This window comes from Lepidochelys kempii, chromosome 12 (genome assembly GCF_965140285.1).
Source record: "Lepidochelys kempii isolate rLepKem1 chromosome 12, rLepKem1.hap1, whole genome shotgun sequence".
NCBI lineage: Eukaryota > Metazoa > Chordata > Testudines > Cheloniidae > Lepidochelys > Lepidochelys kempii.
In genome coordinates, this window is record NC_136391.1 from 7,440,438 (window position 1) to 7,465,613 (window position 25,176).

The window sequence follows — 25,176 nt, forward strand, 5'->3', positions numbered from 1 at the left end:
AGCTGGTATAATACTCAAATCGTTCAACCACTTGAGTCTCTTGGCTGCTTATGTTCTCTTGTGCCTATAGCTGCTGACACGGAGCAAAATTTCCCAGCATATCCCACAACATCCAAGCCCCTATGAGCAAGCGCTGTGCTGGATTTACAAAGCTTAACCACTCTATGGAAACAAAGGTGGTGATGGGTTGGAGCCATCAGCTAGCAAACAGGATATTAGGGGAGACTTGCAAAGGGCAGTGAGGTGCTCGAGCCCATTCCAACCACTGAGCTGGGTGCTTAACACTACTTTGTGCCTTTGACAGTCCTTCCCCTTGCTGTCCCCAAGAGTGTTGGTTTTAAAGGAAATGCATCCGATGAAGTGAGCTGTAGTTCACGAAAGCTTATGCTCAAATAAATTGGTTAGTCTCTAAGGTGCCACAAGTCCTCCTGTTCTTTTTGCAAATACAGACTAACACGGCTGCTACTCTGAAACCGGTTTTAAAGGGGATGGTGATGCACTGTGCTGGTTAACCACTGAAACAGCGAGCTGCAAGTGTTGGTTCCACAAGACACTTGCTGAATGGAAACACTTAGGGGAAGAATGATGGGGCTGTTGCTGTGGGAACCAAAACTTTAGAACTTGCTGACCTGTCTAAATCCTCCAGCTGGTCAATGCTTTAACATCCGCTTCCTCTCCCAGCCAGCCTGTTCTTGCCCATAACCTCTTGCCTCCAGTATCTATCTGGCTATCCATCTGAATGCACCGCAGGTGATTTTTCCATGCAGTGGGGCTCATTGATACATGCCATACCCAAGAGACTTGGACTCTTTTAAACACCAGCAGTGATGCAGCCCATGATCTTCACGTAGTTGGAGGTGTTGCGATTCAAGCCAAACCTCTGCCTGGAGTAAGCTTCCTAGCAGGTTTAATGTTTCACCGTGAACGCAGAGGTTTAGGTGACTTTAGTGAAGTCTGCAAGTTTGGGCACAGTGGGCACAAATCTATTGAACTATACACCTGTAAGTGATTACCCTAGGAACCCTCAGAAAGAGGCATGTGGCTGTTTGCAGCAATGTAATGACTCATGTCTGCTTAAGGGAGAACAGACTCTTTGTAACTGGGTGCAGTTCCATAATTCTGCATGGAAATTGTAATTATTGCTCATTTGCATAGCCAAATTAGTACAAGTGCAGAGCCTCCCCTACAGGAACTGCGAGCTCTGGCCTGTGTATGACTATACACTAAGTATAAAAACCTCTTGCATTACTTTATCTAGAATTACTCAGTAACAGTTCTCGCTACCCCTAAGTATTTCAGGGACTGTTAATGCCATTTAGGAGGCTATTCTGTACATAAGTGGTGAATGAGGTGTCTTGAGCCTGTTTGTAAAAGCAGCCATTGCAGTGAAATCTGTTCGTGCTTCAAACCATGCCCTTTTTCAGGAAAGGTGCAGATCAAGCAACTCTGTACCCAAAGGAAAGGAGTAAGCAGAGAATATGGAGAGAGATCTGCTGCCCCCAGACTTCTGATTGTGCTCAGTGTCACACCCTGGAGGTTCCCAGTGGCGTCAGGAGGGAATAATCTCAATATGCAGGGTGTATTAATTCACTTATTTATTCAAAAGTCCTCAGCAGTACATGTGCAGTGCCATGGATTAGAAATGGATTCAGGAATTTTGATGGAATGGCCTAGTGCATAATGGAGTTCCCACTGATAAATGGAAGAGCTGCTTTTCCAACTCCAGGGAATGAGGAGGGAGAGAGAAATAAGTCAGCCCATCAAGCCTCTGCAGCTCTGAGAGATGTGTGCACCCTTCTACCTATCTGTATTTATTGGAATCTGCTAACTGGGAATTGTTCCCAGGAGCCAACTTATTCCCCATTAATATATAGCAAGAGAGACACCTGCAAAAGGGGGGACAGAATCCTCTTATCTGATTGTGCTATAGCTCAGTTAAACTCCATCCATGAACCTGTAGTGAGGTTTCACCCCTGTCCTGCTGCGCTTAAAGATTTTCCTGCTGGCTCAATTCCAACCCCTGGTCCTCTTCCGCCTTAACTAAAGGGGCAAAGCTATAGAGCTTGAATCCATCAAGCTTATGCCTAGAAGTCTCCATTCAGATCTCATTCCTCTTCTCTCTCTCAAGAGGGAGCTCCTTAGAAGAAAAATCCAATGGGAGTAAGGTGCTTAAATACCTTTGCAGATCTTGACCTAAGTGAGTAAGGGGCAGTTGTGAGCCCACAAGAAAGCTGTGATGATCTGCAGGGACATTAGCTGAAGTAGGTGAGATGCCAGGTGCTCTAGGCTCTGTCTTCAGGTAACCAAGGCCCCTTAATCAGACAGAGAGGTTGGCCTCTGTGAAGAGTTTCTCTTATGGCAAATCAATTTCACAGGGGGATAAACTGAGCCATAGCTGGTAGCCTTGGGCAAATAACTTGACTCCTCTGTGCCACGGTTCACCCATCTGTAAGGAAGGTATTATTCTGATCCTCATGCAGTGCATCAGGTTCAGAACAAGGCACAGAACGCAGGCCACTTACTTCCAGTTCCCTGCTCTGACTGCTAGACAAAACTCCTCTCCCCCACCCCACCATGGGAAGGAGCACAGAAAGGGGCTCATCTACTGCATGATTGTGCTTGCCACGCAAGCCTAAGCACGGCTCTCCACCTTGCTAGCGCCCTGCCCATCCCTCTCCGCTCATTGAGGAAGCTACGTGGACTGGGCAAATTCCTCTGAACTAGCCCCCCTCTGCCTGGAAGAGAAGCTGGGCCTACAGTTAGCTGTGGGAAGCGGTGGTGACTTTCCCATTCTTGCCGCTGCTGGAGGAGGATGTGGTTGCTCCTTTCTTTGGATAGTAGAGAACAGCGAACCAGATGAATATGAAGAGACCTGTGGAGACAGAAAGGCCTCGGTCAGGGTGGAAACGTTGGAATCTGTCCTGCTGGCGAACGCTATGGCTAATGGCCCAGGGACCTTTACCAGCACAAGTTTGAACCTAGCCTCATGAGCTCTTAGTACGTACAGGTGAAAGCGGAGATTGGCTTATACACCATTCCGGGGGGAACGTCCCCTGTCTCCTGCTGCCTCAGCAAGCCCATGGACTTCCGAGGTGAAGCTGAAGGAAGCTCCTAAACTCACTTGCCCTAGCTGAGCCGCTGTTAATGGTCCAGCCCTCGCTAAAGGGGGGATTCCGAAGAGTAAACTCTTGCAGGGGGAGAGTGCAGGTGGGGTGGTAGCCACCTGCGTGCCCTCCCTCCCACCCCCTGAGAGCTACATCCCTCGCTGCGGGGGCAGGCAGCTCTTTAGCTCTGTGCTCCGCAGAATGCTGCAGTTGGGCCTGGCCCCCCAGAACCGCCTTCCTCTTCAACAGGGAAGCGTGGCCTGCAGAGAGGTCCCAGCATGCACGGCTCTAGCTACGAGAGGTCCGAATGGCTTTCCGTTCGGTTCAGGATGTAGCACTGTTCTTTGCGACCTACAGCGCTAGTGGGTCACATCTCTCTATTAAAAGGGAGGGCAGCTGTGATCTGGTCCACCCTGAGCCACGGCTGCGGCCCTCCAGCCTGGGGCGAGTTGCCAGTGTAGCCGCTCGGCAATGCCTGAGCACCTGTGGTAGGCCATGCTGCCTGGCCTTGTGCTTTAGCTGGGAGCTGTGCCCTGACCTTGGAGAGAGTTCAGTACTGTGAAGAGGTACGCTGCAGGCATGGACATGGCGCCGTAGGTGAAGAAGGCCAGCCCCCAGGTGCCTCCCAGCAGGCAGGAGAGGCCTAGCACTGTGAGGCCCCCCTTCCAGGCCTTTCTTTTCTCCTCCTTCCCCGCTGTGGCGCGCTGCAGGCTGAACAGCTTCCAGGCTACGACCACGAGGACCAGGGTGTTGAAGAGGAGGATCAGGCCAAAGTAGCTGCAGTTGGTGACGTAATGGACCACCAAGTGAGCGGAGTCTATCCAGCACCTGCAAGGGACAACACAGTGAGCCTGGACGGCGGGTCTAAGATGTCACAGCTGGGGTGGGCGGCAGGCAATGGAATGGGGCCGCACACCAAGAAATTGCTCCTGTACGGATCGGCGCACGTGGCTCTCCCAGCATGGGGACCCCTCTGCATAGAGTCCCTCCTAGAAGGCAGGGCCGGGTGCTTTCAGAAGGGGGGTGCGGGTAGAAGGGTGACAGGGTCTGTGGTCGGGAATGCCCCGGTGCTAGGCGCCCCTGGTCTGTGATGTTGGGCAGTGACGTTCTTCCCCCTCTCTCACCTCGGGAACTCCAGTGAGCACTGCAGCAGACAGCGAAGCCCAAAGACACGGGGCAGTGGTGTGTACTGGGATAGGGCAAGCAGCCCTTTTAAACACAGGCTTCCCATGGGCTGGAGCGGCCAAGCTCTAGGAATGGCCTCCACTCCCATCCCTAGGCCATATGATCCTGCCAGGAGCAGGCTGGAGCACGGATGCTGAAGGCCAGATCCTGCTTTCCTTGTTTTCCCCAATTCCCCGCTGAGGTCCGTGGGAGCCTCGGCTGCCCAAGGAAGGCACAACTGGGCCCTGAGTCTTCCCCTTTCACTTCTACAGTGGGTGGTGTCCCCATGTCACAGCTGGGGCACAGTCTGGGCATAGCGCTATGCATGGGGAGTGCGTGGTTTCTCCATGTGGGGAGGCTGCACGTGCCTGGACCGTGGCCCCCCCCTGAGGCCCACCCCTGCTCAGCTGCCTCCTCCTGAAGCCCCACCCATGCTCCACCCCTGGCCCTGCTAAGCCCCCTCCCCAAAGCCCCCCCACCCACTACTCACTGGCTGCCCACTCACTGCTTGCGCGTACCTCTTCACCCCGTCCTGCGAGGCCCCCATGCGGGCAGAGCTGGGATGGGAAGAGGCGAAGCCGTGGGGGAAGAGCACGAGTGGGAGCGGGGCCTTGGGATGGAGCACAGGCCAGGCTACAGCTGGGACACCCACCCTTTCAACAGCGGTGCGCTCCAAAGGTGGTGGGCTGGCTGTTTGGGGAGGCTTAGCTTCCCCTGGCCTCTTCTACCTGCCCCTCTGGAGCTATGCAAGGGCCGCCCTGCAGTGAATGGGGTGGGCTTGTTAACACCGCTGCAGCAAGCTTTTAGTGCTTAACCTTGAACAGAGGGCGAAGCTGAGGAGCAAAGAAAAGATGGGTCCAGTTTCCTTTCTAAGGCAGCAAAGGAACAGGAGCGGGCTTGCTTTGCCCAAGCCGAGACACAGCTAATCCACACCACCGAGAGCCAGGAGCGAGGGTGCAACTTACAGGGTGACGGTGGTCCGGTTGGCCGTATCCATAATGGTGTATTTTCCATAGCTGTTCATGCTGCCAGTGATGGTGACCACGAGAGCAGGGAAGCCTGAAAAAGCAAAGGGAGGGGTCCGTGAATGCCCGAGGAAGGGGGAGATGGGTGGCTATTTTTTCTTTCTGTTTCTAAATGCTCTGGTCTGACCTCTTGTCCATCTACGCCCAGGTCCAGACGTGGTCTGAGACAACAGGCAAATCTCAGCAGATGCAAACTGTTTTAAGAAGCCATTTTGTGGAGCTGTGATATCATTTGGAGACTTAGGTTGGGTGGGCTCTGGTCTCCTTCTCCTATACTCCCAGCAGTGTTGCTGTGCCTTGTGAACCGCTGCTGTGCCCCACTCCAAGGGTGGGGGGGATTGATCTCTGATAAAGGTAGATATTTAAAATCCAGAGGATCTAACCTTCTTACTAAGGGAGGTCAGACTTTGGTCCCAAACAGGTTGGCTGTGTCCCTTTAAGAGCTGGCCCTAAGCTCTCCATGGCTAGGGAGCCCACCGTTGAGCCTGACAATCCAGCCCCTAGCAAGCTGGGGGAGATGCAGCCTACCCCAGCCGACGAGGGACAGCTTCGCCATGTAGTGCCGAATGTAGATGTTGGTGACTTTGATGACCAACAGGTAGAGCTGAAAGGCCTCAATGGCCATCCAGGTGAAACAGCAGAGCAGGGAGTAGTGGGTGAAGCCTCCGATGCCCTTGCATAGCCCTGTATGGCCCAGGCTGAAGATCCGTCTGTTCAGCAGGTAGGCCAGGTTCAGGAGGAGCAGGCTGCTCGTAAGGTTCACGTGGATCTTGGCCGTGTCATTGGACTTGAATATTTTGTAAGCGAACCTGAAAGCGAAATGAGGCTCAATGAAGACCCAAGACAGCTCAGGGAAAGAGTGACACCCATCAGAGAGCATCGCTGCTCTCAGAGCTCCCATTCTCCGCTGCCTCTTAGGAAATCAAGGAGTGGTTACTCTCATCCTTCACTGGGGGTGAGATAGCCCCATGAATGTGGGTTGTTGATTTAATCTCTCCAACCATGTAGAGAGAGAGAGAGACACGTTAACGCCGGAACTTCCTAATGAAACACAGAGCAGAGAGAGACATGGCATGACCCAGGGGAAAACAAAGGACCCGGTTGGGGGAAGAATCATAGACTATCAGGGTTGGAAGGGACCTCAGGAGGTCATCTAGTCCAACCCCCTGCTCAAAGCAGGACCAATCCCAAATTTTTGCCCCAGATCCCTCAATGGCCCCCTCAAGGATTGAACTCACAACCCTGGGTTTAGCAGGCCAATGCTCAAACCACTGAGCTATCCCTCCCCCCCAAGAGAGGATGAGAGGGGAGGAGACTGGAAGCTTTTTGGGGCAGAGACTCTTTTGTTGTTGGTATTTGTGTGCATGGAGACCAACATGACAGCAGCCTAGTCCCTGGTTGTGACCTCTGGGCCCTACTGCAATCCAAGTGACTGGCAGAAAATGAGACACTCAGAGGCTGCCCCTTGCAATGGGGTGACTGCAGCGGAGGGATGCCTCAGGAACGCCGGACCATGGACGGTTCTTGCTTCCCTTCCCCTTGACTCAGGGGGGATTTGGGGCCAGTCTCAGCCCTGGTGTAAGCAGATGGTACAACCAGTGAAGTCACTGGAACTGCACCAGTTTACACTAGGGCTGAGCTTAGCCCATAGACTCTGCGTTCGCCCAGTTCCAGGCTCCAGCGGGAGGGCTGTATAGGGAGGGTGGGGATGCCAGGAACATTCAGAGAGAGCCTGAGAGAGAAGCTGGAAGTGTCCTACCTTAGAGCAAAGTACAGGCTGATGGTGAGGGCTGAGAAGACCACGGAAATCCCACAGCCGACATCTGCGATAGTAAATAACTTCTGGGCTGTGGCATTGTCTAGGGACGGATTCTGTCAAACACACACACAGGTGCTGGGTTACCACAGGCGCGGGCTGGTGCGACAGCAGTCAGCAGAGGACGCGAGAACGCAGGCAGCTTAACAACCTGCTGGAGCCGCTGGGACAGCAACGCTGACCTTCTGGGCAGGGTTGGGGTGGGGATTAAAGGGAGGGCTGCTGCTGCAGGTCCAGCTGGGAACGCCCCTGGGTGAGGAGAAGGGGAGTGGAGCGTGAGAGAGCTAGTCAGGCTGCCTGGCTGAGTGCAGCACAAAAGGAGAGATGTGGTTCTGAGCAGACCAGTCACTCCTGCCATGTCCTGTAAAGATGGGCGAAGGAGGAGCGGGGATTAGCTATGGTTGCAATGGACAGTAAAGACTGGGCAGCACCTCACTGGGGAGGCGAGAATTTAAGTCTCTCTGCCTTGGTATTGCAGGCCAGATGCTTAGCTGGAGAACGTCCCCCTCCGCCATCCAGCCACTGAAGGTGTTGGGTTGGGTTTGTTGCTGATTAGAGACCAGGGGCTTGGAGAGGTGGAGCCCAGCTTTGTCACTGGAGCTGGGCTGACTTTCTACAGGCCTCAGATGAGGTGTAAACGTACAGCCATCATGCCAGTTCATATATGGAACAGCTCCAGCGCAGATTGGACCTGGCCTCTGGAGTTCAGGATGGAGCAGGCAACAGAAGCCAATGTAAAAGCAGTAGGTACAGAGGATACGTGATACCATTAAGAGGGTGAAGAAGGTCAGGTGATCACAGCAGCACATGGTCCCCCTGTCTCTGAGTTCGGTGAGGCAGCCAGATGTGTTCCATCCTCCGCGCCTGCCTGCAAAAGTCACATGGAGAAACCACGGAGTGGAAACCAAGCACGTCCTCAATCCTCGCTGCGCACAGCCACCAATGAGAAACGGAAGCTGAATGGCCCTGCGAGTGCCCTGGAGACCTCAAAGTGAGTGCCCTGGAGACCGAGTAAAGCCTCCAGTTTGGGGAGGGGATGGTGAAGGAAAGGACGTGGGGTGGGATGAAGGCCTCACCTGTCATGGCTTGCAAAGACCACGGTATAGGCTCAGATGCGATACTGATGGGGGACATATACATACATAGGTTGGTGTCTGTCTAGCCTATGAGAACAAAGGACATATACCATGTGATCGCCTCTGGCACAGCCAGAGCCTGGACATTAAGTTACTAAATGTGAAATACATCTTGAGGCAGAGATGATGAGGGGAGGGGCCCATCAGATACACGTACACGGGCTGGTTCCTGTATCACTCACCTGGCTACAGGGAAATTCTGAGCTCTGCTCACCAGAGGCCTCTCTGGGGATTATTCTAACAATACATTAGCTCTCGTGGTTCCTGCCTGCCTGAGGGCCTGCCCCCGCGCCGTTGACCAGGAATGGACCCAGGACTGGGCACTTCAAATTTGCGAGCAATTGCAGTTAAAACACACAAAAAGCCAAACACGTCAAGCAACCGCAGCCCAACCAATTCTGAGTGAGCACCGGCGCCCAAGGGTGTCCGTGTCGCCTTCCAGACAAGGCCTCGGCGCTGGAGGGCGCAGATGCTCCACAGAGGTGAAGAGGCAGACTGGCCCTGCCCCAGTGCTGCTAGCTCTCAGCGCAGAGGGGTTGGCAGGGCGGCAGGGTCTTGTGGATCTAGTCCCACCCTGGTAGGCCCGAGGTGCAGTCCTTTCTGGACGCGCGGCTTGTCTCTGCAAGACTTTTCCTGCTCTCATCTCAAGCCTCTCCTGGGCTGTGCCAGGGGCTGCCTGCACTCCCTGGGTGAAGCTAGTGTTTATTCTCAGTCCTGCCAAGGCCCTCCACCTCACGTACCTTTCTTGGTGTCCCAGAAGACGCACTGACGGGCCACGTTCTGCAAAGACAGAGTGGGTTAGCGAGCAGGGTGGCCTCCCCCGGTGAGGAGGAGAGGGGAGGGGAATGCTGGCTTACCTGGGGCAGTAGTCCGTGGGAGAAGGTGAGTTCTACACAGTCATTGAGCCCGGTGATTTGCCTGCCTCCCACTTTCACACTGACCATGACGTTGTCTAGCATGGTGCCTGTCTGGTCAGGGTCCTGCGGGACATTGGCATAGTTCCATGGCCACAGTTAGTCTGTACGCTTGAGGACCTCAAGCTCGCAAGGGTGGCAGAACCCGTACCCACTTAGTGCAGTGCTCTGTCTCTCTCTAGTGGAGACTCACTGGTTGATGAACCCCCTTGTCTAACAGGGCTGGATCCTTTAGCTCAGGTAGTCGAGCTTCATGCCTTTAGAGCCAGCAGTCCTAGGCTTGTTTCCCTGCTGCTGCCCCACCGACGGGTGCAGCATCGCAATGCAGCCCTTGTGCTGCCATGGGTCCTATAAGACTCTGTATGGCCACAAAGGAGTTAATTCAGTCACCTGGCCTTTATACCTCTCCGCATCAGCTGTGGAATCAAGTAGTGGCTGTCATGGGTCAGTGTCTACTTCATCAGGAGAATGTACCCTCGTGCTGCCAGGCATAATCTGATCCCCGCCATAGCCGACCACTCCCTATTCAACACCGCCTGGTCAGTGAGATGCGTGATGGGGGCGTTCGCCTTCCTCTGGAGAATCAGGGATTGCTCAGGGCCAGAGGCAGGACGGCTAAGAGATCAGCTGAACCTCTGCTCTGACTGTTACGGCAACACTTACCTTAAACAGGCCCACTTGTCCAACGTCGAGCACCAACACTGCCACTTTGACATAGTCTGTCTCGCTGCGAATGGACTGAAATAGTCCCCTGGGGAGTTTTACGTTGCTCCCGTTCCTCTTCCCACTTGTGTCTAGCTCCTTGGGGACCTACGCCGTGGACCATTAATAGTTGATTATTATTTGCTAACAATGTCTTGTTCTTCTAGAGCACCTTCTGCGACGTTACTGACATAACCTATGACCGTGTAAATCATTGTTGCAACCACTGTTATATATTTGCAGCAAACATTGTACAAAGGGTGTCGTGTGAGGTGTCTATGGAAAGGTTGTGAGTTGCTAATTATAATTATGCTGTCTGAATGTGTGGATCGTTTTTGTAGTTGAAGTTACGAATACTGGCTATGTACTTGTATCTCAGTGTGTTTTGACTCTGAGGTAGCCTTAGCAAAACATTTGGTCAGCTTCTTGAGAAAGGAATTTTCAAGTTAAGTGCCCAGTCAAGAAACACTTAACTGATAATAAATCTTGGAAGACTCCAATCCACATAAGAAGTCTTCCTGGGGATGTTCAAGATAGCAGGTGAGCAACGGCTGCCACCGGTAAAGAATGGAGTCATGCATGGACATGTGACTTGCCCATGTGACTCCAAACTCCATTTTGCTGTAATTTTCCACAGTAAGAACAAAGAGGTGTTCTTACACCTGGAAGAGACTATGAAAGGCAGCTGCCTCATTTCCATCTTGTCTTCAGTCCTGCTCCTTACTTCTGGAGGGACTTTGCTACAAACTGAAGCTCTGACCAAAGGACTGAATGACCCATCCCAGCTGTGGATGTTCTCCAGAGACTTGATTTGAACCTGCAGTTTATTCCATCACTGCTACAAGCCTGAACCAAGAAATTTGCCGTGACTGTATGTCATTGATTCCAGTTAACCAATTCTAGCTCTCATCTCTATCTTTTTCCTTTTATGAATAAACCTTTAGATTTTAGATCTAAAGGATTGGCAACAGCGTGATTTGTGGGTAAGATCTAATTTGTATATTGACCTGGGTCTGAGGCTCGGTCGTTTGGGATGAGGAGAACCTTTTTTCTTTTTTGGGGGTATTGGTTTTCATAACCAGTCATCCCCATAATGAGTGGCACTGGTGGTGATACTGGGAAACTGGAAAAAGAAAAGGAAGACTTGTAGCACCTTAGAGACTAACAAATTTATTTGAGCCTAAGCTTTCGTGCATCCGATGAAGTGAGCTGTAGCTCACAAAAGCTTATGCTCAAATAAATTTGTTAGTCTCTAAGGTCCAAAAGTACTTCTGTTCTTTTTTGCGGATACAGACTAACACAGCTGCTACTCTGAAACCTGGGAAACTGGAGTGTCTAAGGGAATTGCTTGTGTGACTTGTGGTTAGCCAGTGGGGTAAAACTGAAGTCTTCTCTGTTTGGCTGGCCTTGGTGTGCAAAGGAACCCCAGCCTTGGGCTGTAATTGCCCTGATTTAAGCAATTTGTCCTGAATTGATACTCTCAGAAGTGTCCCACCAAGTGCAGCATTGTTACACCTTCCATCTCAGGATCCACAAACACTTTACAAACATTAATGAAGCCCCTGTGAGGTGGATATTATTCTACCCACTACAGAGATGGGGAAACAAAAGACAGAAACAGGAAGTGACTGATCCTAAGTCACTCAGAGCATCTGTGGCAGGAGTCCTGATGCTCAGTTCTCCACTCTAGCCACTAGAAAACATTGAAGCCTAGCTTTTGCCACACAGGCTGGGCGTAACCTCTGTGAGAAGAAGGAAGTTCTTGCAGATAAGGAGGGCCTCGGTGTCCTACGTTTGCTCGACTAACTTGGCCCACACCAACCATTGCGGTGAATGTGAGAGCTACAGATAGCAAGATACAGCTGGCAGCATCCCCCACCTTCTCTAGTGGTGTTTTCAAGAGGCTCTTTTCTTCATAGCTCTAGTGCAGCTGGAATCATGAGCTCTGAAGAAGCACCTGGCTGCATCATGGCTTGCAGTGCACTAGCAGGGGTTAACGCCACATGGCAGTTGCCTTCAGCACTCTGGTAGTGCAGCCATCCCATGCTATCACCCAGGCCCTGAGGTGTCTGTCTGAGAAGCTAGAGGCCCAATGATTTATTTCGCCCCTGCTCAGAAGGAGAAGATGCTGCCATTTTGGAAGGAAGGTGTTTGCTACCTCATTCGGCGTGAGTGTGAAGACGAGATCGTGGGCGATGGAGGTCCTCACGTTCTGGACCCGCGCCTTTGCCCCTGTTATGTCTATGACGCTCTCATTCGCATCGTTCCCGGTGAGGTACTCCTCGAAGTCAGGCCAGAAGCTGCAACGGGAGGAGGGACATGCTGAGAACTGGTGAATGGGGGGAGTGCAGCTGTTCCTGCCAGGCAGGAAATGGCCACCATGTACTAAGTGTCCTATCCCCAGGAAGCTGACGCAAGGGAAGTGCTTCCTAGGCATATTTAAGCTAATGGGGAGCAGGGAAGAGAGCCAGAAAAGAGCCCGGCTGGTGTGGACTATGGGAATAACCCTTCCCAGGGTGGGAGGCCATGAACTCTTCACCTCAGCACAAGGCAAACTCTGGGACTGACAGACCCCTCTGTCCTGGAGTGGGCTGGGGGAAACTCTGGCATAGACCCCCTCTGTCCAGAGGATGAGCCCTTTCCTGCTGGGGTGGAATGAGGGGGACCTCTGGGCCAGGTTCCTCCCTCCTGGGCCAGGACGTGGGGGAATCCTGGGTTGGCTGCTGTAGCACGGGCCTGCCCGTCTCCCTTAGCCATGAGGGACCTTCTCCAACAGAGCCCTGCCCGGGTGACACTCTCCTTCCCGCTCCCGTGCGCGCCCTCGTACCTGTGGATCTTGTCCCTCACACAGCTGCAGAAGGTGTTGTTCTCCTGCAGCAGCTCCTCACACGAGGCGGGGATGCTCGTGATTTTCCTGGCTGACTCCAGCTGTACTGGTAAATCGCCGTCGGTCAGGCCGATGTCACAGCAGCTAGGGTAAGAGTCCCCCCTGGGTTCTTTCTGCAAAGCTGAGGGAGGCAAACACAGCAGCGGGGGTGTTCCCAGGTCACCCCACATCCCGCTCACCCTCTGGCTGTCAGGGAACGTGCGGGGAGCAATTTGGAAACCCAGGGTTACCAAGAACAAAGGAAAGTGAGTAACAGTGTCCAGGAGGCTGTGACTGCCTGAAATTAATGGGCTAGAAAAGAACCATGAGGCCCCCCCACCATGCTATTTCAGGGGCTCAGAGGGACTGCAGCTGGGCACCTAACAGGGGAGCAGCGGGAGGCTGGTTAGCTGTGCCAGGATGCGATCTGTAAGCCTTGGCAGCCCTTGGCCGAGCTTTCATTGCATGGCCAGAGGCATCTGACAGTAGATCAGAGCCTGCCCTCTGTGTTGGATTGACCTGCCCAGATGCTCTGAGCTGGATTCACCCTGGCACAAACACCTGCAACGCCCCTGACGTCAAAGGAGTTGCACCGACTTCCTTTCGGTCTCTCTCCCTCCCGCGGGGATCCTGCTGTCCATTTGCCCCTTGATTCTGCCCCTTAGCACCCATGCCAGCTCTCGAGGAGGGCTGGATCCGGCTCGCTCAGGAGCCTGCCAGAACAGCAGCAGAGCCCCATGGCTGGCCAGGTGGAAGGAGAGACTCTTGAGAGCAACACAAGACGCACTGTCTCTGCCCTCCCCTGGGATCTACTTTTGCTGCCGGGGGAGCTCAGGTTTGGAAACTGGTTTCCTCACCTGTCCTTTTGCCTGCAGCAACAACATCTCCTCATACTTCAAGCAGACTTTCCTCACTCCTAGCCTGCTATCTGGGCTCTCATCCTTTTTGCCTTGGTCCCATGGGACCAATCTAATTGCATTGCGACTTGGCAAGGGAGAGAGAGAATCAGCTCAGCATGAGACCTCATATAGAGCCGCTTTCGGGCTCTTGCAAATGAAGGCAGGCCATGGTGCATGCGATTCTAGCCAGAGATGGGTCTAAACCAAACATCCAGATCCAAATGAACCTGAAAGTCAGCCCCTACAGGGAGGGCAGCACTTCATGGAGTCACACCAGGGAGGTTTGGTGGCAATGGCCTGGTTAATGATCAGATTGAATTCCCTGGACGTAAATCCCTGAATGGGATGTGGTTCTACCAATAAACCTGTGGGAGCAGCCTACAGCTAGGCACTTAAAGCATCTCCCAGGCTTTTAGGAACATCTGGGGTGACCTGATGGAACAGGGCCCAGGATGGGCTAAGGAGCTGTTCGGGTGGGCTAAGGGGGTATAACCAGGAGTAATGGGTGAAAGTGAGACAATAGCAACGTGGGCCGAATATGAAGGAGAGCTTTCCTGGCAGTACTTAGTTTTCTATCTTCTTAGCCCTGTACAGACATTGGATAATTAATCCTATAGCACCCGGGAGAGGTAGGTGGGTCACTAGTCTCATCACCATTGGCAGATGGGGAAACGGAGAAACGGAAGTGAAGTGACTTGCCCACGTCACACAGCAGATCTAGTAGCAGAGCCCGGATTGACTGAGGGCCTCCGAAGGGGGCTCCTTCCTCAGACCACTCTACGAGGCTGTGGCCCTGTCTCCCACAGGATGTAGCGGAGTCTGTCTGAACAGGGGTAGCTCCACTCTGCCTTCGGGCTGTGGTTACTCTCCCTCATCAGCCCAGCCCTGGCAGTGCCTCGTGGCATCGCAGAGACAGGAGGTGGTTGGCTCGTTGGGTCATGGGAGCTGAGGGTGCGGGATTGGGGAGGAGGTCTGGGTTGGGTGGCTGTTTAAGGCACTCTCGCATCGGAGGAGGAAGGAAAATGGAAAGCAGAGGCAGAAGGAGGTCCCCTGGGATTCATCCTTAGCAAGCCTAACATGGATCTGCACCTGCGGCCCGGTTCAGCAGAGGAGGGGACTCACCCCAGCACTTGTCTTGTCCTCTGACGCAGTCTGGAACAAAAAGGAAATGGAGAAAACCACCAGGGTCAGTGAGTGGCATCAGAGGAGGAAAAAGATCGTCACCACAATGCACGAGACCCAGCGGAAGAGCCATTGAATCACTCGGCGCTTCCTCGGTCCCGCGACACTGGAGCCAGCCTCAGTCTGTCTCGTCCTATGTCTCCTCCTCGCCTTCGTTTCTTTCCCCACCTCTCTCCCTCCCTCCACCGGTTCCCTCCCATTGGCTTAGAGCCACTGGAGCAGGGCGCCTAGGGCAAGAACGTCAGGAACCTGTAGGGAAGGAAACAGGAAAGACTAGGAGAGGCGAGACCATCAGTGGAGGGTCCCTTAATATCACTCCTTTGCCTCAGCCACATGCACGGCCCCGAGCCAATCACATGCAGATTGCGACTGAATCGCCTCGCCCACACTGAGTTCACGCACATCTTCAGCATGGCACAGATGCCAATAGCAAAACCCCGGCCAGACCTACAGCTCCCGGTGTGCCAGCACCCTAAAGATACACAGAACGCTATTACACGGAATAGGTAATAATCCGTATCGCAGATCACTGTCCCTAATACCTAGCACGGCCATGCTACTGACACAGGGCCAGATCCTCAGCTGGTCTGAAGCGATGTAGCAGCTCATGGGCTAGCCAGTTGTTTCTAGTGCCTTTCAATCCAGGGCTCTGTTTCAATACCACTGCATCAAACAGTGGTTTTTCTAGCTGAGAAACCTCAGAAGATTAGCCGGGGGCTGGAGCTCTCCAGGGCCCTTCCAGCCCCACATTTCTGTGAGTCTAGCTATGTCGAGAGAGAACGATACACATAAAAGATACATTAGTACATTGCATTCGTTGGGCTGGTAATCCGGGCTCCAAGGGTTAACAGATTTTCGTGTTCAGGTCAGTTGCTTGAATGTTGCGCGAGTGTTTGCTCGATCCTGCCCCATTTGGAGTCCCTGCAAAGACACCCAGTGACTGCAGGGGGTGCTGGCTCGGCCCACAGCAAATGCTCAGATTATCTTTGGAGCATATTTGCATAGATACTTCTGGCAGGATTCCCCCAGCTCTGGCTAATGTGTGATGTTCCAGGGACATCCGCCGGCCTAGCAGAGGTGTTCTAGACACCCCCTCATCATTCGGCAATAAAGCAGATCTGGCCTCCCGGGCTGTAGCCAGTATACTCAGCATACAGCTGGCGGTGGCAGGCGACCCCTTTCCACTGGATTGGGTGAATGCTCATGAAGTTGGTTCCCAACCTGCCCTATCCACGACAATGCAGGGAGCACAAAAATCACCCTACCAGCCGCTCCCTGTCAGACACCAGGGGACTGGCGCTGCAGTCAGCCAAAAAGCCAAACTTGGTCACATGATCAGAGAGCAGGCCCCCCCCACACCGGGCTGCAATGCAACATATAGCGCAAAAGCTTAGGGGAAACCATCTCTCTTGCCATTCCTAGCTCTCAGCTGATCACTTTGGCCTTTCATAGAATCTCAGGGTTGGAAGGGACCTCAGGAGGTCATCTAGAGTCCAACTCCCTGCTCAAAGCAGGACCCATCCCCAATTTTTGCCCTAGATCCCTAAATGGCCCCCTCAAGGGTTGAACTCACAACCCTGGGTTTAGCAGGCCAATGCTCAAACCACCAAGCTATCCCTCCCCCTTTCAAATGGAAGTGTCTGTCCCACTGGTTAAACCAGCACTGCAGCCCCGTGGTTAAACAGCCTGTTAAGGGTGGGGGGCACTTTTCCCTTTTCTTTCTCAAAGCCCCAGATCCACTAGGCCAAAGCATAGGAAAGCCCCCAAAGCATCTGCAAGTGACACACACACACAGAGTGATTGGCTTCCCCCCACTAGCTTCTTCTCCTCTACTCACCCAGCAGTGGCAGGAGGCTCAGGGTTGTCACCAGGAAGGAGTATTTCATGCTGTGCAGCAGATTCACCATTCTCCTTTCTTGTGTAAGTTTCTCTTTCTATCCACAGGGTTCTCTGCACCGTCCTGCTTCGTCTCTCTCTCTGGCTCTGTCACCAGCCCTGTGCTCTGAGGTTTAAATTAGGCAATGGAAGTGTCATTTCCTATCTGAAAACTTCACAATCCTTCCTGCTCCTTTACAGAGCAAACTCGCTGATAGAGGGTTCCTGGCTGATGAGTGACAGGTCGCTCGCCTCAAAGCTCAGAGCTGGGGGTTGCCTTTCCTAAGTCCTGACCCATCTCGGGGTGGTTCTGAGGGTTCCTCTCCTGTTGTCATGGGGGCCACAATCCCATCTGAGCCCCTAAATCTCCTCTCTTCTAAGTGTCTGGCAAAAAACGTGCCCTCTGCCTTGGGTCCAAGGTCAATGCTGCTCAGTGGGTCGGAGGGCTAGAAGCGCCTGGGGAAGATGCGCCCCTTGCATTCCAGCCCATCAAGCACCCAGATGCTGTCACCTCTATGATGCCCCTATGCCCCCCGGCCCAGGAAAGTGATGGGCTCAATATTTTCTGGCCAGCGCTTGTGGCTTCTTGCTGGAAAGCTGGAAGGACCATATGTGAGCCCCAAATGTAAGTACCTTTCCAACAACCGTTCGCAAAAGCAGGATTACCAACTCCAGTCCGTCAGACATCAAGAGGTCATTTCCCCCGAATCATAAGGTTGGCTTCAAACTCAGGAGACTTGAAGAAAAATAAATGCAGGGTTCCTTTCCTATGTGTTTTGGTGTCCCAGTCATCAGGGGGCATGTTTACAAGCTCTTCCCCCCAAACCCTGAGCATGAGGAAGGAACTTTTAAAAAAAAAAATAGAAAGCAGAGAGTCTCCCCTTATCACATGACCCCAGGAGCTGGGGCTTTAAGAACAACCTCAAATAGCTTGAGACTTGCCGTAACAGCATGAGAGTTGGCAACACCTCATGTGCCGTCAGTCCCAAGTTCCCAGCTCCTCCACACCACAGTGTAATGATGTCAGGGCCAGGACCCCTTGAGAGCTGAGCAAAGCGACTGGCCTTTCTGACCACTCATGGGCCAAAGAACGTGGATTCAGAATTAAAAGCAGGGAAAGCTCTCAGTGGGCTCGGTGGGTTTCCATTCCTTGAGCAGCATGAGCAAATCAACTCTGGGGACTGGAGTTTATTCGCCCTTTCCCATCCCTGGAGCATCAGGGAGGGGTTAGGAATAAACATGAGGCCAGATTTTAGAGAGGAAATATGGTTCAGTGCTTAGGCTGCTAACAAGATTCAAGGGACCTAGAATAATGGGGCCTACAAGCTTCTGTGCAAGCGAGGAAGGGGCTAATGGGCTACTGAAGGCCCAGCTCGCCCAAAGAAAGACACCTGGGGCTGGAAACGGGATTCCAGGGAGCGGCTGGAAAAGAAGAGCCCAGCTCAGTTGCAAGGGGACAGGCAAAGAAAGCAGGCTCGTAGGTTGCACCCTGTGAAAGATAAAGGTGATAAGTCCAGGGGTGGGTCCCTACAGATCTCCCTAGAGGAAAGGGAAGTGTTTATGGCTATGTTGCTTAAGACTTGCTTTGACCCAAGGGCCTGGAAGGGGTAGATCTGTAGGTGACTAAGCTGGGAGCCTAAGTCGCTGCCCCCCAGAAAAATGTTGGAGTATGGCGGGAGCAGCAGACGAGTAGATAAGGAAACTGAGGCTTCTGCCCCGCACCGTGCTGGAAGGGGGTGATCTGCTGGGGGGGGTGCAGTTCTCTGCAGTTGGGGGGGGGGCATTTGATCATTCAGAGATTCCACGCACACACTGGCATGCCAATCATTTGGCCCACCGCCACGAACGAAACAACCCTTTCTAGGCTAAAAGAATTTTTCCCACCTAGTTCGAAACTCGCTGCGTTGTCTCTTCTCCATGTTGCTTGGATACGTACGTTTCCCTCCGGGAGAAAGCCCCTCCGTATTTATTTGACAGCCCGTGGCCCCCCGCCTTCATAACAACACCGTCAGCTGGAGTATTTCTGCCTCCTTGCTCAAGAAGGCTTGTGCCACAGAGCTCTCTCAGGTTCGGGCGGGGTTTGCATAGACCGCTCTTCCTGTTTGCGTGTGTGTGGTGGTGTTGTGTCTGTCGCTTGTTGCGGTTCCAGGATTCCGTACTGTGTAATTTGCCATCGGTCAGAACGCCTGCCAATGTAAATCAGATGTAGGAGCTGCTCATCTTGCCCTCCTTTTGCACGTGCCATTACCCCGTGAGTGCAGGTGTACAACTGCCCCCTTGTGGGAGCAAGCGCGACGGTTCTGGGCACCCAGAACCCTAAACAAACGTAGCAGTGGGGGAAAAAAATGACACCTGCGCAACAGCTGTGCTCCCGGGGTGTCATCTCGGCGATGGTGCCTCGCGGCACCGGAGACACTCCGGTGAGCGCTCCCAGAGCCCGGGCAGCTATGGGACGATGTGCTGGCACCTGCTGGGGCTCATTCCACGCCAGCCAAAGCAACACGATCCTGGGTGAAATAAGGGAGTCAAGGCAGCTGGGCATGCAACCTTCAGCTTCGAGGGTAAGCTCTGTGGGGCAGGAACCCCCATTTGGCGTTTGTACAGCATCCAGCACAGCGAGCCCATAACGAGCCATAGACACTACAGTGAGACCAATATAGACTAATAATTGGCTTGTGCATGACCCCCACATTTTTACTGAGTTCAGTTTTTCCACATTTAATCACAGGGCTGTAATTCAGCCTCCTAAGCCAGTTGTGTGTGAAGCTAATAAATTAACTGACGTAATCACTTGGTACCGGGCCTGGCCTGGGAATCCCACTAATGAGCCTCAGGCATGAGCTGAGGTGGTACCTGGGAGACTGGCGCAAGAAGGAAATGATGGTAACAGCGAAGCACCACTCCCTGCCATGTTTCTGGGCGAGTGTTCGCAGTGGAGCCTTTGCTAAATGCTCACCAGAAACAATATGAAGAGAACGCGACAGTTTCAGGGCTCAGCACGTAAATGCTGGGAAATGGTAATGGCAGACCTGCAGGGATCACCTTAACTCTGCCCCTGTGTGTATGTGCCTAATGGCACGATCGCTCTCAATTTTTCACACACACGAACACCACAATTTTACCTCGCACTTTTCAGCCATGGATCACAAAGGAGGTCAGCATCCTTGCCTCCATGTTTCAGCTGGGGAAACTGAGGCACAGAGGTGCCTTGCCTAAGGCCATTTAGCAGCAGCGCTGGGACTCAAATTTAGCTCCGAGTCCCAGCACACTAGACGCTCGGCCACAAGACCTCTCTGCAATGTAATGTATCATTTCTTTTGGGGTGGCAGCCTTCTGCACGTCCCCAATAGGCCCTGGCTATTAACCAACACGCACGCATGTGTTTGTCTTTCGTCTGCACAGTGGCCTATGCATGGGAATGTGCACAATGAGGCTCTCCAGTGGGAGGCAGATGCAAAATCATGTAAAAACTTTTTTGGACGTGACTTTTTGCTGCCGTTTGTGATGCCACAGACTGGGGCCTAAGGGTCATCCTGGCACTTGGCTGGGGTGACCCGCATAATTTATTGAATTGAACGAAAAGAGCCCAAGCGTAGGCCAGATACACCCGTTACGCATCCTTCCTCCTACAGACGTCTGGGCAGGGAGGGCAGACGCGTCTTTATTGCTACGTAGCTAGGACCACTCATGGGGATGGCTCGTGAGCAACTCTCTCCAAAGAAGTGGCAATACAAATGCTTATAATGCATCCCGGCACCCCGGAGTGTGTTTTCTTCCACTGTGGGTTGCTCCTCTTTTTCAATGAGAAGCCCTTGGCCTTTTCCATGCTGAAGCATGTTCGTTGTGGTGATCTCAGTATTTTATACCTAGCATTTACAGTCGGGCCAGTGATGACTCTCCAAGTGCTGTGTAAAGGTGACTGAGAGGAGACTCTGGCTCTTGGGAGGAAGACCGGCCTTGTGGCCAAGACATGGGCTGGGAAGCTCTGTTACCACATAGACAACTTGCTTAACCCCTGAGTTTCCCCAGCTTCTTGTGCAAACGTGTCTCCCAAGAGTGTTGTGAAGCTTAGTTCAAGGGCTGGAAAGCATGCCGAGCTCTTCAGGAAAAAGGAGCCCACTGGTACCATGACACACTGCGGGAACTGTAAGAGTCCGTGGCAGTTCTCTTGTGCAAGATGGGATTACACAGGCCTTGCTCCTCAAAAGGTGCCCCATGGAAATCTTTGGGCGTGAGGTGCCTAAATCTCTTTGACAACTTGGGTCCTAATTCCCATTGCCTTTCAGTGCCTACCTGCCATGTGCACCGTTGAAAATCTCTCCCTAAAATACAACAGGAATCAAGTAGAGAATAAAGGCCCAACAGTGATCAAGTAGAGAATAAAGTCCCAGTGACAGACTGCAGTGGAGTGGGAATGCTGTAATACGCAGAAATCAGATTTGACACCATCGAAAACTAGACACATTCGCCATGTAATATTTTATTTCGGGCGCGAGGGCTCTCTCAGCAGTTAGACAGATTATTGATTCCTGTTAGGCTGGCAAAAAATGCACTTTTCCATCGGGTTCAAGGTGCGTGTGCAAAAATCCATCCATGGCCACCCACCTCCACCAGGCAAACCCCTTGGGGAAGTGACCCTGCATTGTGACCTACAGACAATGCGGGAGATTTCCTACAGCACAGCTGGGTTGAGATGCCCAACCCCCATTGACTTGCAGTCAGAGTTGGGTGCCTTACCCTGAAAGCCCATTAATTACATCAGTGTGAGAGGAGAACCGAGCCCTAGCAAACTCTCCCCCAGAAGCACGCCACACACATTGGGCAGGAGGGGTGATAGCACCCCCCAGGCCTTGTTACCTAAGATGCATATAACCCACACATGCCTACTCCACAGTGTTTGTCTGGATACACAGATACAAAGGTCAGAAGGGACCATTATGATCATCTAGTCTGACCTCCTGCACAACGCAGGCCACAGAATCTCACCCACCCACTCCTGCGATAAACCTCTCACCTATGTCTGAGCTATTGAAGTCCTCAAATCATGGTTTAAAGACTTCAAGGAGCAGAGACTCCTCCAGCAAGTGACTCGTGCCCCATGCTACAGAGGAAGGCAAGCTCTTTGCCTGATCCAGTCTGGACCCGCCAGAGATGCTCATGGGCCTGTCCTGCATTCTGAAGAAAATGAAACCTTTACCGTTGCCCAATCTCTCCTCTGCCCTTGTGGTTTCACTTGGCAGCTGCCTGATGTGACTGGAGCCCTGGGAGAGGTGGATACCAGGCTCTTCCCTGCCCTTTCTCTAGGCTGTGATGTGGATAGAGATGTAACAGGAGCGTGAAATAGACTAGGTCCATGATTCCCCATCAGAGAAGGCTGCAGCCCTTGCTGGCTTATAACACTCTCTGTCTTTTCCAGTGACGTTTATACTGAAGGGGTGATCTACCTGGGAGCCCAGGGGTATGCATGTGCTACAAGACTGGTGTTTAATGCTGCTGGGAACCAGGCAGGGCTGGACCCGAGAGATCCAGAAGGGAATGTGCAGAGAGAAACCGAGCTGCTGCCGTGGTCTTAGCGAACAACAGACTCCATGCCGGCAGCTCCCGGTTCAGAGTGTCTGGGTGTACGTGCGTGAATTTCTCTACATTTCTTGTGATTATACGTGGCCGCGTGTAGCAAAGCAGGAGCATCAGACAAATGCGATGCCTCCACCTCCCCTCTGGGAGTGCGACGCCTGGTTCTTGACTCACAGGGCAGAGACCGTCCCAGCTGTGACCAGAGAAAGCAGGAGATTCAGTCTGCGCTGTTGCGGCTGGTGCTGAACGGCAACGTGGTGCTGTCAGAGCTATTCGGTGAGGGGTAGGACTTCAACTTTCTGACCTGCAGCACCATTGTCCAGTACCAGAGGAAGATGAGGAAGCCTGCAAGAGAAGGGAGAAATGGGTGAGCGCTCACTGGGCAGGGGCAATGCAGAGAGCAGGACAATGGGTCCCCTGACTGCAGGGGGAGGCTGGCCCCGCATCCCATCACTCCTGCCCTTTAACTATACGGCAGAAGAACTGAGCTAGCGGGGTCTCGGATCCATCACGGTGCCCACATAGTAGAGCAGTGTCTCGAACCTTAGCTGGTGGTACCCTCGTGTGGCCACTGGGTGCTAACGCACAGAAAATCCCAGGGCCCTGCAGGAGAGATCCCTACACACAGCGAGGCACGCTCTAGTACGGAGGGGAGCCTCTCCCCCATGGTGAGGAATAGGGCACAGGGTTGTGTCAGAGCCTCATCAGCTGCTCCTCAGAGAGACTCCAGACGCCTGCGCCATTTACCCCCGAACCTCGCCCCGGGGTGACGGCACGTCGCCGGGAGAGGGCGAGATGGGGAGAGTGCGCCCGGCCCTGCGCGCTCACCTTGCAAAGTGTTGATGATGGTGAAGAGGTAGATGACGACGAGCTGGAACGATCCCGAGGAAAAGGAGAAGAACGCCAGTGCCCAGGGGATGCCCAGCACGAGGCTCAGCCCCAGGAGCACCAGGGTGTGCTTAAGCTTGTGGCCTCTCTTCCTCTGCCTGCGGATCTCCCACACCATGGCTCCCAGCATCACCAAGTTGAAGAGGAACACCAGGTTGAAGATGCCCAGGTTGACTATGTTATGGATCAGGGGGGCTGTGATCCAGCATCTGGAGGGAGGAGAAAGGCAGATAGTTCAGGTCCATAATCCTCTAGGTTAAAAGGGGCTGAAGGTCTGATCGGAGAGCTCGGGGGAACCCACTGGCACATTCGGCCTCCAGCCCAGAGTTAAACATGGAGGCCGGTCTCCCAGCTGATGTAAAGCTGTACAGCTCCACTGAAGTCACGAGGGCTTTGCTGATTTATGCCAGCTGGGGATCTGGATGGACTGAGCAGCGGGAGGAAGAAAAGGTTTCGGGAAAACCCCAGCAGAGGGGATATAATCTGTTGGTATGATCCAGGGTCCACGCTGTGTGAAACTGACTCATGGGAGGAGGCACGGCTAGCCGTGGTATAACCAGAACATGGTGATGCCATTCCAATTACTCACATGGTTGCATTGGTGGATTTCTCAAGGGATTCAAATACTTCAATGTGGAATGGTCCATAATTTGTCTGATCCGCCAGGAAGATCACACCCACGATAAAGATGGGAAGCCCTGGATGCAGAGAACAGCATTAGGTAGTTTCCCTCGCCCCAATTCCTCTCTTTGCAGGTCCCTGAAAAAGGAGCTCATCCTTTCTACTCCTAAGGAATTGACCATGTTGTTCTCCCATACCCTTTGTCACCCTAGCGGTGGACTGAGGACAGTGCATTGAACAGGGATGGTTGGGTACAGCTTTGGGTCCTCATGTCCACACTGCTCATAGGTTCATTGGTGTTGAGGCCAGAAGGGACCACTGTGATCATCTATGACAGGTTTCAGAGTAGCAGCCATGTTAGTCTGTATCTGCAAAAAGAACAGGAGGACTTGTGGCACCTTAGAGACCAACAAATTTATCTGAGCATAAGCTTTCGTGAGCTACAGCTCACTTCATCGGATGCATAGAATGGAACTCCCAGGCTCGATTCAAATCCAAGTTAATGGTATCTAGGGTGGCAATTTTGCAACAGAAAAGCTTCAAAAACAGACTCCAGTGAGAAACTGCTGAGCTTGAATTAATAGGCAAACTAGATACCATTAACTTGGGTGTGAAGAGAGACTGGAAGTGGCTGGGTCATGATTATCATGCACATTGTGTAGAGAGTTGTCACTTTGGATGGGCTATTACCAGCAGGAGAGTGAGTTTGTGTGTGGGGGGGTGGAGGGTGAGAAAACCTGGATTTGTGCTGGAAATGGCCCAACTTGATGATCACTTTAGATAAGCTATTACCAGCAGGACAGTGGGGTGGGAGGAGGTATTGTTTTATGATCTCTGTGTGTATATAAAGTCTGCTGCAGTTTCCACGGTATGCATCCGATGAAGTGAGCTGTAGCTCACGAAAGCTCATGCTCAAATAAATTGGTTAGTCTCTAAGGTGCCACAAGTACTCCTTTTCTTTTTGCGAATACAGACTAACACGGCTGTTACTCTGAAACCTGTCATATTGAATCTATTTCCCCATGTTAAGTATCCTCACACTTTCTTGTCAACTGTCTAAATGGGCCATCCTGATTATCACTACAAAAGTTTTTTTCTCCTGCTGAGAATAGCTCATCTTAACTAATTAGCCTCTCACAGTTTGTATGGTAACTTCCAACTTATCTGTATGTGTGTTGTGACGGGGCAAGGCCAGATGGCTATAGAAAAGTAGTGGGAGATAGATATATTAGCTCCAGGCTAAACAAATCCCTGAGCTGCTCCAGGTCAATTAAGACACCTGGGGCCAATTAAGAACTTTCCAGAAGGCAGGGAGAAGGCTAGGTTGATTGGGACATCTGAAGCCAATCAGGGGCTGGCTGAAACTAGTTAAAAGCCTCCCAGTCAGTCAGGTGGGTGTGTATGTCAGGA

At 52.7% G+C, this 25,176-nt stretch overlaps 2 protein-coding genes across 5 annotated transcripts in view; both read right to left on the bottom strand.

Annotated features, from left to right (window-relative positions):
* Positions 1–1,613: 1,613 nt before the first annotated feature.
* Positions 1,614–17,321, bottom strand: ADGRG3 (adhesion G protein-coupled receptor G3). 3 transcript variants are annotated; one of them, XM_073307408.2, is made up of 13 exons: positions 16,646–17,321; positions 14,749–14,778; positions 12,689–12,869; positions 12,020–12,161; positions 9,823–9,969; positions 9,103–9,225; positions 8,986–9,025; positions 7,877–7,977; positions 7,053–7,165; positions 5,822–6,102; positions 5,234–5,327; positions 3,643–3,932; positions 1,614–2,872 (listed from the first exon to the last, which is right to left on the bottom strand). In XM_073307408.2, the coding sequence occupies exons 1-13, from the start codon at positions 16,713–16,715 to the stop codon at positions 2,760–2,762; spliced, it is 1,725 nt and encodes a 574-aa protein (XP_073163509.1). In that variant the 5' UTR covers positions 16,716–17,321; the 3' UTR covers positions 1,614–2,759. The 3 variants fall into 3 exon arrangements, with proteins under 3 accessions (XP_073163509.1, XP_073163508.1, XP_073163510.1); XM_073307407.1 differs by lacking the exon at positions 16,646–17,321 and having other exon boundaries at positions 14,749–14,979; XM_073307409.1 differs by lacking the exons at positions 9,103–9,225; positions 16,646–17,321 and having other exon boundaries at positions 14,749–14,979.
* A 3,826-nt stretch (positions 17,322–21,147) lies between these two features.
* Positions 21,148–25,176, bottom strand: part of ADGRG1 (adhesion G protein-coupled receptor G1) — a 39,204-nt gene continuing 35,175 nt past the window's right edge. For both annotated transcript variants that reach the window (XM_073307410.2, XM_073307411.2), the window contains 3 exons: positions 23,735–23,843; positions 23,086–23,354; positions 21,148–22,602 (listed from right to left, as the gene is read on the bottom strand). In XM_073307410.2, the coding sequence (XP_073163511.1) occupies positions 22,475–22,602; positions 23,086–23,354; positions 23,735–23,843 (506 nt within the window). In that variant the 3' untranslated portion in view covers positions 21,148–22,474. The remainder of the gene's footprint in view (positions 22,603–23,085; positions 23,355–23,734; positions 23,844–25,176) is intronic.

Coding starts and splice junctions, on each gene's coding strand:
- ADGRG3 (XM_073307407.1), bottom strand. CDS start 14,881: ATGGCTCTTCCGCTGGGTCTCGTGCATTGTGGTGACGATCTTTTTCCT. Junction 9,226..9,822: donor GACAAGTGGGCCTGTTTAAG/GTAAGTGTTGCC, acceptor AATGTCCCGCAG/GACCCTGACCAGACAGGCAC. Junction 2,873..3,642: donor AGTACTGAACTCTCTCCAAG/GTCAGGGCACAG, acceptor CTGTCTCCACAG/GTCTCTTCATATTCATCTGG.